At 40.9% G+C, this 12,231-nt stretch overlaps 2 protein-coding genes across 2 annotated transcripts; both read right to left on the reverse strand.

Moving 5' to 3' along the window:
• Positions 1–1,030: 1,030 nt before the first annotated feature.
• Positions 1,031–3,650, reverse strand: LOC100136271 (myogenic factor 5). Its single transcript, NM_001124529.1, has 3 exons — positions 3,196–3,650; positions 1,885–1,960; positions 1,031–1,537 (listed from the first exon to the last, which is right to left on the reverse strand). The coding sequence occupies exons 1-3, from the start codon at positions 3,643–3,645 to the stop codon at positions 1,344–1,346; spliced, it is 720 nt and encodes a 239-aa protein (NP_001118001.1). The 5' UTR covers positions 3,646–3,650; the 3' UTR covers positions 1,031–1,343.
• A 6,673-nt stretch (positions 3,651–10,323) lies between these two features.
• LOC110500000 (myogenic factor 6) lies at positions 10,324–11,798 on the reverse strand. The gene is made up of 3 exons (XM_021577095.3): positions 11,230–11,798; positions 10,935–11,028; positions 10,324–10,837 (listed from the first exon to the last, which is right to left on the reverse strand). Exons 1-3 carry the CDS (start codon positions 11,740–11,742, stop codon positions 10,728–10,730), a joined length of 717 nt encoding a protein of 238 aa, XP_021432770.1. The 5' UTR covers positions 11,743–11,798; the 3' UTR covers positions 10,324–10,727.
• Positions 11,799–12,231: the final 433 nt, after the last annotated feature.

Consider the following 12,231-nt stretch of genomic DNA (forward strand, 5'->3'; position numbering starts at 1 on the left):
TTGTGAGAAATGCCAGAGTACTTCACATTAGAGTGATTTGTGTCAGGCTACGTTTAGTCCTTACATTGTCCAGGTTAGAAGAGGAATCAAATTTAAATAGATTAGTGATATCCTAAAAATAAGGTACTCGATGCAAATTCCGCCCGTTTGTAACCTTGGGTCAAACTATCTGTTGATGTGGAAAAAATATGATATATCTTGTCATCTCATGATGTCACATGCCTGGTGCATGAGTGATTTATGAATATATCCAAGGTTCAGCCATGGAAAATGACTTCAATGCGCAGGGAGCTTCGTAGCCAGCGGTGTGGCTTACTGAAATAGAAGCCCTCGCTGGTATGCCTGCTATGCCACAGAGCCATCTAGCTTCGTGCCACAGAGGCAGAGCCAGTGTTTAACTACTAACCCACTCGCCACTGAGTCTCTCCCTCTGGTGTCACAACAGGAAGGTGCTTGTCATAAATATGAAGACTTAAGTGTCTCTCGAAGGTTGTGTCATGACGAGACAGGTTTCTATGTTTTCACATGGTCGTGACTGTGTGCTGTGCTGCCATAGGGCAAGTGATACAGGAGCTACATCACCTGTTGGTTGCTCTCAAACCCAAGTCAAAAAACATTTGATTTCACTGTCTTCTTCTATTATAAATGTGCTATAAATTTTAGCTTAATGGGGTCACAATATATCAGGAAAAAGACTGCAACGGTTTGATTTTATGAGCTATAGGCTTTGATGACACGCAACATATGATACTAGTAACCCCTTCCCCTCCCTTACACACAATTTCAAGTGTTACGTTCAGGCCATTTGTTCAAAACCATAGTGTTTAGGGTGTAGTTAGGGGTGTTAACAATGAGAAACATCTGTTCCTAAAGAAAAAACAGGTACACAAACCCTCTCTCCTCCCCGTCCTATCTCCACCCACCACACCAACACTATGACCAGGAATGGAATGCAAGCCACTCTCTCTTTGGTACTCACTCTATTTGATAGAATAAACAGCATTTACACCAACAGATGTGGGAACTCTAGAATTGTTGAAACGTTTATTGATCATGAGAAACGTGAAGCTAACAAATGCAATAGCTTAAATACAACTTGTTTCAATGATGCATAGGTCTATATTAGGACAGACACATGAAAAGGATCAATTAAATATGTTACAGTTGGTATTTATATTGTTTAAAATAAATGAACATTTACAGTACATATTTACAATCTTATTTACAATACAAAGGTTGGCAGGTGTTGATCGATCTTAGCCATCACCGAAATAGGAAGTCAAAGCGGTATGCGGTTGAAGATCAGGGCCATCAGATTATTTATATTCTAATGCAGGTCATCTTCACAATACGTGGTACACAGGTCTGGTCCCGGGGCTTTCTGGAGTGCAAGGCTGGGAGTCGGTGCTGGAGGGCGAGAAGGTAAGCATATCTCTGAGCCCTGCTGGGGCACTGGCATCCACCGAGGAGAGGCGATCTACTATGCTAGACAGGCAGGCCAGGCTGGAGGCACCAGCACCTCTCTCTCCAGAGCTCACTAGACAGGACAAACAGGGGAAGGACAAGGTCAGTCAAGACAATGAAGATAGCTCATCTTACGGATGAGATCAGTTTACTACCATGTCTCATTGAGTCAATTTATGGTTATGGTGAACTTAAATGGAAAGGCAGAATTATTCACATAACTTGTAACACCATTTGTGTCTTTGTAGTACGAATCAAAACAAATGAAAGTAAACCTGGCAAGTTTTACAATACTCAACATACACAGGTTGTAAGCAGACCATAGCCTTACATAAGCCCCATTACATGTATTCATTAGACTCTGTCTATACGTTTACATGACATTACAAACAAAAAAACATATTCATCCATTTGTCTTACCATTCTTAGTATAGCTGTAGTTGTTGCCATAGCTTGTGTTCATCTGAGGCCACACAACAGGACTGTTACAGTCAACCTACAAGGAAACAAACAGAGCAAACTGACGTTAGCACAGCAGTCATAACAAAGCACGGGACACTTCACCTTTCCACGTTTCAGACATTTTGAAGTGTCGAGTGCATTTTCCTCCACTGAGGTTTGTAAATGGTGCACAACAAAGAAATCTACTAAGATGAGAACATACATATACTAAATAAGATTAAAATATGGGTACATAATGTAATCCTTGGTCATCTTGCCAGACTGATAAATCCACAGTGTTCCTGCCTGTCTGGCTAGGGTTCTTTATTTCACAGCCACCTCAGGGCCAAAGTTGCATGCTACTCCCATGATCTGCCCGGGCTCTAGCCGTGGCGAATCGATTGTATCAGTGGAAGCAACACCAGTTTGTGCAAGATGACACTTTCTCCCAGTAAATCTGCAGAAAATCCTGGCAGCGGAGGAGAACATGCAGTCAGGATGGAATGCAGAAAAGCACAGTCTTTCCTGCCAGACTTCAGTAAGGTGGATTTAGCAGGGTTTATTAGGCTATAACGTGTACAATGGTGGGAAAGCCATTACTCCATCCACCATCATAAAGATCCATTCTATTATTTAGCATTGCATCACCTTCTAACAACTGTTTTGTAGAGCTGATTCTAATCTTGACTGGCCAACTGAGAAAGTATCATGCATGCACTGGGGTAATGTACAGGCACCAAACACACCAATGAAAAGAAAGGATATAATTTCCAGGTGAAACATAAAGCATCATGCATATATAACACTGCAAAAGAGATGTTTGCATTAATGATGCAGCCAAAGAAGATGAAATGCACAAGGGAACGTTGTAATTGAGATCCCCCAACAGCACAATCAGTGCAAGTCTATTCAATAAATATTCTACATTTGAAGTGAGCCTATTCCACCTTCAGGTCCAGGGAGTTACTCTAAATGCAAATTAGATATGGCATTGTAATATCAAATTATTACAATATGCATGCTCAGAGACATGGGAAATTAAGCTACTAAGCTAGAGTCCCAAACAAAAGCTTTTTAACTCAAGATCTTGGGAGATGCAACAAGACAGAGGCTAACAGGAATGTGATCCATCATGCAAATAGAGTACTCTGAATTAGTCCAATGAGGGAAAGCGTTTCAGCAGACACTGAACTAGCAGGACCTGAAAAAAACCTCTGTGTGCTGCACAAAGATGAGGAGACAGTGAGAGAAGCTGTATATGAGTCCGTGTGTGTCTGGTCTCAGTCTCACCATGCTGTCGGAGCAGCTGGACGAGGGGCTCCCAGGTTCTGAGCTGCTCTCCCCAGGAAGGCCGTAGTAGTTCTCCACATGCTCATGGAGCAGCTCCTGGAGGCTCTCGATGTACTGGATGGCGTTGCGCAGGATCTCCACCTTAGGCAGCCTCTGGCTGGGGTTGGCTGAGGTGCAGCGCCTCAGAGCCTCGAAGCCGTGGTTCACCTTTTTCAGCCGGCGTCGTTCCCTCATGGTGGCAGCCCGCCGCCGGTCCACTGTGCTGGACTTACGCTTGCAGGCCTTGCAGGCCCACTGAAGGCAGTGACCCGCCTGGTGAGGTGTCCCAGGGACCCGGACGTGCTCGTCCTCCTCTGAGCCGTCCAGTTCCCTGGGGCCGAAGTCCAGGTCCTCTGGCGAGGAGGCACAGGCGCTGTCATAGAAGACCTGGGACTGGGAGAAGACATCCATGGCTGGGCTGTTGTTGTGGTTGAAGAAAGGAAGGAAATAACTCTCTGCTTTGGGAGAGCAGTGGGGTGAGAGAGGAGACCTCTGAGTGATATGAGGGGGCTGCTGCCATGAGGCCCCCCTTATATGCCCCCAGTCCAGAGCCCAAGGCCCACATTGGCCAGATCTAATTACCATGCCCCATTGGCCCAGGCAGACTGGGGTTAGCTCAGCTCTCCGCCCCACCCGCTCCCTCACCCCCAGTACCCTGTAGAGTTCCCCAAATCTGCACTCCCTGGTGTTTTCCCACTCATTACACCACTACCTTAACCTTTTCTGTAAGAAACAGACCTATTCTGAGTAAAAGTAATGGTTGGTGAACACCAATAGTTGAACAGGTAAAGAGGAGAATAACTTTACCTCTCAGATCTGACAAAATAGTACTTTTTCTATACCAATTTTTAAATATATACACTACTAATATTGCAATGGACCAACACTCAAAATCTTACACATATGTGTGATAATAATGGAGATTAGTTTTGTTTTCTAAAACTGACCAATAGCAACGAGGTGAACCATGTACAAGAGTTCGCAGGCCAATTTTATGCTTGAGACAAATAGCAGCGTTACAGATGCAGCCCAGCTGCAAAGGAAGGTGTAACATTTCAAATCATTCACATTGCTGCATCAGAGCCTCATTCACATTGCAGCGGTAACTCCTCTAACCGGTCCTAACTCATCATTGAAGGTGTCATACACGGGGTGTCTGTGTTTGTTAAATCTCATTAAAATAGGTAATTGAGCAATTAACACGAGGGCTTCAATTCGTGAATAATTTGCAAGCTTACTGTCATAGCCATACATACACTATATTTAAAACCTAATTATGTCAAATTATATTCAAAACAGATCGGCCTATACATTTAAATATGTACATATAATTGTTGCACCTAGAAAGGTCTCATGATGTCTAATAATGTATAGTTGAGGCCCCTCTTAAAATACCTGTATCGCATTCCATCCTTGATAAATTTTACTCAATAAAATTAGAAATCTGGCATTAGAATTGTGTTCATTTTTAAAACATTCGGCTTGTAATACATGTTAATAAGCATGCTATATTCATTATTTAAACTGCATCTCGAAAGAGGCCGCTGGCGCCCGAACCACATGTGCATAGCGTAATTAAGCATGAGAGACTAGCTAGAACAAACACTGATGAATAGCCATGATGAGCTGCCTGTTTCAGTCGTCGGAGTAATTATTCGAGCTTTGTGTTTGTTGACACCCTACAAGGATACAATGTGGATATTTCTCACAACGTGTCAAAACGTTTGTCCTCCTCTATCTCTGGGAACCGCGCACACCTAAGAAAACACCCGAGTACCTGCCACGAAATTGCCGTCCGAGTTTGTATTGGGCACAGCTGAAGAAGACATTGGCATGAGCCTGGCCCTCGATGCTGCCGATGAGATCAAAGGCTATATTGACTGTGAACAACCCCAACAATATGGACAAGGAGAAAACCTGGCAACAACCGACAGCTAATTGAGCCTATAGGATACGATTGCACCAGCATATGGTGTTAGTGGCGATACATCTAGCAGAAGCCTATGCGCTGCTCCAGTCGTTGTACACACTCACTCTGGCTCTGTGATCTGAAGTGCTAGTGGTGTCTCTTGGGAACTAGGGGGTTTGTTTTTTATCGCCTCTATTCCGGAGTTGTTGTCAGGGGTCAGAGGCAGAGTTAAGTGTAGGGCATTAGCTGGTATTTAATGTCCCTTTTCCCTCACGTGTGAAACCCGTATTTCTTCTAAACTGCTTAAACTTTGATTTCATGTGATGTTGTGGCCTTCCTATCCGGTCTCCATAGGTGTTATATATCAAATGTTCCATAAAGGTTTATTTACCACAGATTATATATGACATAGAGTGAAATATGCCAATGTGAGTGAAATAGTTTTCCTTCCAAAAAGTGTAATTATGTATGTTTAAAAGCATCTTTACCATGTTGGAATTGTGTGGGTGTACCTCAGCAACAGAATGTTGTGGGCATATACTGGTCATTAAAAATATTAATGCAAGCATTAAAAATAGTAATGTGCGTAGACCGCTGATTGGCCAGCTCATCCTTCTTTAGACCACTGATTGGACAGCTCATCCTCCTCAGGAATATGACATCATACTCTATGAGGAAATAGCAAGCATTTTTTAAGTGGTCTGTTTGAGATAGAAGTTTGAGGTGGGTTTTTTTAAGTGTTTTTTTTTTTGTCTAATTTAGGCTTTAGCCACAAATGCGAGAATTGGATGAGTCAACAAGATTATTCGGGTATGAGTAAGATTATTTGGGTATGAGTTAACAGAATATGAACTTTTAAAAGTGAGACTTTCACTGGACAGTTACTTTAGTGAGTGCATTAGATCATATCACATGACTAGGGTTTTTGATTGGCAACACCACTTGTCTGGCAGGGAGCTGCAGTGTGCTGCTTGCCAACTACAATGTTGCAGGGAATCATTTCGTAGCAGGATATTCTAGGAAAGCCAGAAAAATCAAGGCATTTCTCCCAAAGGCTGATCCTCTCCTATAAAATCTCCCCTTTCATCGGCCGTGACTTTTTAAACACATCCTTCACAGCAAAATCCATTTTGATCGCATCATAAGTGACAAGGAAATCTCTGTAAAATTGCAGGCCGATGTTGTCTACTAACAAGTCAAATGGTGATAATACATCATACTGCACTTATCCTCCATTTAAAACACCCAGAGAGAGGATTAAACAATTGAATCTCTAACACCTAACTTATAAAGACTGTATTATACATAAATAAGACAGTAATCATAGACATTAGTATAAGAATCACATCTATTAAACCCCAGACTGATCAATTTGCACCTAAATCTTAAAATAACAGGTCCCAAAGAAATTACGTCCCTCTCAACATAAAGGTGGTAATTGCTATTTTCCCAAGGTTTAGGTTTCAATGTGGAGCAGGTGGTAGATTTTGGTCAAACATATCAATGATATTATCCAAAAACAAACAGTAGATTGACAAAGTCATTTAGGGGGGGGTCTAGGAGAGCCTTAGAACTCATTTGGAAGGAAGACGCTGGACAATTCTCATGGACACTGGGAAACAGGCTCACAAACTCACTGTGAGAAAGCTGCTTCGATCCCATTAAAACAACATTACTATTGGAGCTATCTAGTTTCAGTTTGGTTCAGTGAGAGAGTCAGAACTAAAAGGAAAGATGTGAAGGGACTTTGAAGTACAGGCCCTATATCATTTGATAGTACTTACTGTATCAGGCATCACTGAAGTGCTCATTTAATCTATGTTTAATCACACTAGAAATAGGAGAATTGTGTGTTTTGACATTGTGTTTTGGATAAATGTTGGTACGTTGGATATGCAATCTGCTGTTTTGAGAAATCACCCAAAACATACCCTACCCTAAAGCCTTTTACACCTTTATACAAAGACTGTAAGGTTAATCAATTTGAATGTACTCAGCTGCAATACAAAAACAACACAGCACAGAGATCCCAGTGTATCTCTACTCTGGCCTCTTTTTCAAATGACTGTTGGATGAGTCACTAATAAGTTGTGTGTGTGCTTGGGGTCATGAGTCAGTGTGAGGTGTGTGTGTGTGTGTGTGTGTGTGTGCTTACAATTGTGTGAGGGCTGAGGGAAAGGCAGACAAAACAACCTGGAATCAGCGGTGGATGTAACATAGTCAACAAAAATCCGGGATGTTGAAATTAGGATGATATTTTACGTTTGTTATGACATGTATTAATTTCTGAATGTTCATCATCCATTTCTTATTATACAGTGCCTTGCGAAAGTATTCGGCTCCCTTGAACTTTGCGACCTTTTGCCACATTTCAGGCTTCAAACATAAAAATATAAAACTGTATTTTTTTGTGAAGAATCAACAACAAGTGGGACACAATCATGAAGTGGAACGACATTTGTTGGATATTTCAAACTTTTTTAACAAATCAAAAACTGAAAAATTGGGCGTGCAAAATTATTCAGCCCCATTAAGTTAATACTTTGTAGCGCCACCTTTTGCTGCGATTACAGCTGTAAGTCGCTTGGGGTATGTCTCTATCAGTTTTGCACATCGAGAGACTGAATTTTTTTCCCATTCCTCCTTGCAAAACAGCTCGAGCTCAGTGAGGTTGGATGGAGAGCATTTGTGAACAGCAGTTTTCAGTTCTTTCCACAGATTCTCGATTGGATTCAGGTCTGGACTTTGACTTGGCCATTCTAACACCTGGATATGTTTATTTTTGAACCATTCCATTGTAGATTTTGCTTTATGTTTTGGATCATTGTCTTGTTGGAAGACAAATCTTCGTCCCAGTCTCAGGTCTTTTGCAGAATCCATCAGGTTTTCTTCCAGAATGGTCCTGTATTTGGCTCCATCCATCTTCCCATCAATTTTAACCATCTTCCCTGTCCCTGCTGAAGAAAAGCAGGCCCAAACCATGATGCTGCCACCACCATGTTTGACAGTGGGGATGGTGTGTTCAGGGTGATGAGCTGTGTTGCTTTTACGCCAAACATAACGTTTTGCATTGTTGCCAAAAAGTTCAATTTTGGTTTAATCTGACCAGTGCACCTTCTTCCACATGTTTGGTGTGTCTCCCAGGTGGCTTGTGGCAAACTTTAAACGACACTTTTTATGGATATCTTTAAGAAATGGCTTTCTTCTTGCCACTCTTCCATAAAGGCCAGATTTGTGTAATATACGACTGATTGTTGTCCTATGGACAGAGTCTCCCACCTCAGCTGTAGATCTCTGCAGTTCATCCAGAGTGATCATGGGCCTCTTGGCTGCATCTCTGATCAGTCTTCTCCTTGTATGAGCTGAAAGTTTAGAGGGACGGCCAGGTCTTGGTAGATTTACAGTGGTCTGATACTCCTTCCATTTCAATATTATCGCTTGCACAGTGCTCCTTGGGATGTTTAAAGCTTGGGAAATCTTTTTGTATCCAAATACGGCTTTAAACTTCTTCACAACAGTATCTCGGACCTGCCTGGTGTGTTCCTTGTTCTTCATGATGCTCTCTGCGCTTTTAACGGACCTCTGAGACTATCACAGTGCAGGTGCATTTATACGGAGACTTGATTACACACAGGTGGATTGTATTTATCATCATTCGTCATTTAGGTCAACATTGGATCATTCAGAGATCCTCACTGAACTTCTGGAGAGAGTTTGCTGCACTGAAAGTAAAGGGGCTGAATAATTTTGCACGCCCAATTTTTCAGTTTTTGATTTGTTAAAAAAGTTTGAAATATCCAATAAATGTCGTTCCACTTCATGATTGTGTCCCACTTGTTGTTGATTCTTCACAAACAAATACAGTTTTATATCTTTATGTTTGAAGCCTGAAATGTGGCAAAAGGTCGCAAAGTTCAAGGGGGCCGAATACTTTCGCAAGGCACTGTATGTTACAAATTACAATTCGGATGATATTTTACGAAGTACATTTCGTATGAGATGTTACAAATTGCCATTCGTACAATATGTTTTGAATTTAAAATTCTTATGATATGTTACAAATTCCAATTTGTTGTGGCTAACATTATGTTACGAGTAGTCTATGACACCAGGCTGGACACACAGGGGTCAGCAGTGTCAGTGTGTCAGCCACAGAGATCTGAGAGGGAGAGGAGCAGTGCTCACTGTGCAGGCTTAGGTCAGCACAGCAATGCACTGTGGGATCATAAACAAGTAGCACTCCCCAAGTCAACACATGTAGGAGAAAGAGATCACCCTATCAAACATACATTCAGGGAGTCCCTTATAAACTATGTGTAAACATTGTTCTAATGTGCATGATCAAACAAGTGATTATGAATTAGGATCTATAGCTGGCTGCACCATTGCCTCCTGACCAAGTTTCCATGTCAAAGCATATCTGAGTTTAGAGGTGACAAAATAATGATAATAATAGTAATAATATTTAATAATATACATATTTAAAAATACATTATTTTCCGATCACCTAGCTATCCTAAAATGGGCACAATAATTGTATTTCGCTCTGGATAAGAGCGTCTGCTAAATGACTAAAACGTAAATGTAACGCTACTGAAGTGGACCAGGCTAGCTCTCTGCCAGCTGGAACAAAGAAAGGAGCCCAGGCTATTTCAGGTCCCGTTGGATTTTATGGTCTTCTAATACCCATGAATACTGGGGGAACTTGTGGCTGATGCTTGCATGTACAGTGTCATATCTCTATTCAAATTCCACATGGTCAATTGGGTTAGTGGGGACATTAGGGATATTCTCGGATATCATTATGAGACCTGAAAGGTATGGCTAAAAGTTTGTCACATAATAAGAATGACGTATCTGCAAAGAGGTTGAACACAGTATGACCTACCTTAAGTACCCATACAAACATACATTAAACTATAGTATTTGGAGTGAGTCAAGTCTAATTAAAAAACTGGTACAACATAGGATAATTCAAAAATGAATACCTGAGGTTTTAAATGCATGGTTTTCATGATAATATATTATACTATATGTGTCAAGGATATATAGAGTATAAAATGTCATTTGTAATTATATCAAAATGTGTAAAAACTGAATTCTTCTTAAAATACCTGACAAGTATTTAAAATAAATAATGAAGTGCATAGATAGTGATGAACAAAACAAAACGTGTAGATGCCTTGTAAGATACAATGCTTACAATTTATTTGTTGGTCAGTTCATATAGAAATACTAAAATACAACAATGAATCTCTTGAGGTTGAGAAACACAGCCTTTTATATGTAAAATAAATTAACTTGTTAATATATTATAAAATATTTACAATTATCAAATGTCCATTTGGAAATAAAAGATTATAGTTCCATTGTTGTCATACTTTAGAAATATAATATTGACCATTCATACAATTTAAAAGAAAACAGTGACTACAAAATGCCCGTTAATTTGTACAAATGAATATAAGTAAATGGAAACTAAAACATATGAATAAAGAAGTGAAAATAATTTCAAAATAGACAATGGAAATATGAAATGCTGACTTCGCTTATACAGGCTACAAAAAATCAAATAAATCAAGCATTATTTTTCTGAGACTTCTTCGTTGCAAGTCGGTTTCTCTTCACTTGATATACTGTCAACGATTGATGACAGGCGAAGAAGGCTGGTGGACGCTGAAGACTCCGTGAAGCCTGAAACACAGAAATCAAATATATAAGATGTACAATCAGTTGATGAGTTGCAAAATAGCAATTTAGATCTAATTTACTATTCATAATTGGTTCCAACCTTCTCTCTGATTCGTCATTGGTGCATTGGAATGATCAGCTGAGGTCTGCCAGTTTTGACAGTTCTTCTTCCAATGGTACTCCTTATTGGACGCCTTCATGTACACACACATGTATTAGCTTAAGTGTCTACTAACACACGTGTTATTATACAAAGTAGTAGGCCTACAGGTATAATGCACAGTAAGATATTTCTCTTTATGGCAATTTTCCCTGTAAAGCCAATTATTGTACGCATAAAGTGAAAAATGAAACATGAAAAATGCAGATGCAAATATTTCTCAAATGAAGCTTACATGGTGTTCTTTCACGTTATAGTTATATGAGCCATTTTGGGGCGTTTTTTCTTGCTCATCCAGTGTATGCAGCAGGTCCTGCAATTGCTCGATGTAGTTTATGGCGCTGCGTAAAATCTCCACTTTGGGCAGCCGCTGGTTCGGATTGGGCACGGTCTTTTTCTTCAACGCATCAAATGCTTCATTGATCTTCTTGAGCCGCCTTCTTTCCCTGAGAGTGGCCGCTTTGCGCCTGTCGGTTGGTGCAGACTTTCTTTTACAAACCTTACAAGCCCAGATGAGGCACTGTCCCTCGCAGTGCGGCTGAAGACCCGGGGGTGCGAGGACATGCTCCTCTCCACTGCTGTCACATCCAGTCTCGGACGGATCCCCCCCAGGTGACAACGGGCTGTCATTCCCGTGGTACAAAGGGGACACCCCCGCCATGTCCAAGTGCTGCAATGGTCCATGATCTCCCTCGAGATAGCGCAGATCGTTGAAGAAATAAGTGTTGGTCTCAAAAAGTTCCACCATACTGTTGTACCCTCGCACGGCCTATGTTTTGACAGTGGGACACTGCATGGCATTTAAATAGCCCAGTGACACAAGTCACCAGGCTTATATATAGAATGTGAAACTCTATCCAACGCTTAGCTGTCGCAGTGCATCAACCTTTTTTTCTCAATGGGGTTTTTTACTACCAAGCGAGTTTGTGTAGAAAATAAATAAGCGTTAACACCTCTCAATGAAAGTTAAAACGTCACTTCGAACTTATGACAGGTGTTTTCAATATCTGTTTCACAGTGAAATGGTAACATACTGTACCAGTGCCCATCTCAACTTTTCAACCTGCAAGATAAATGTCAATATAATCTTCAGGCCCTCCGCAAGAAGTTGGCTCCCCTAAGCGGAACAAATATTGTCCCTCAACTGACTTGCAAAGTTCCAAAAACATCACGTTCATGATCTATAGTAATAATAAAGTAGGTTTGTTCTTGTTGTCTTATCAAAACCTTTCCATTT

Source organism: Oncorhynchus mykiss, chromosome 21 (assembly GCF_057628025.1).
Source record: "Oncorhynchus mykiss isolate SJ-2025 chromosome 21, ASM5762802v1, whole genome shotgun sequence".
Lineage (NCBI taxonomy): Eukaryota > Metazoa > Chordata > Actinopteri > Salmoniformes > Salmonidae > Oncorhynchus > Oncorhynchus mykiss.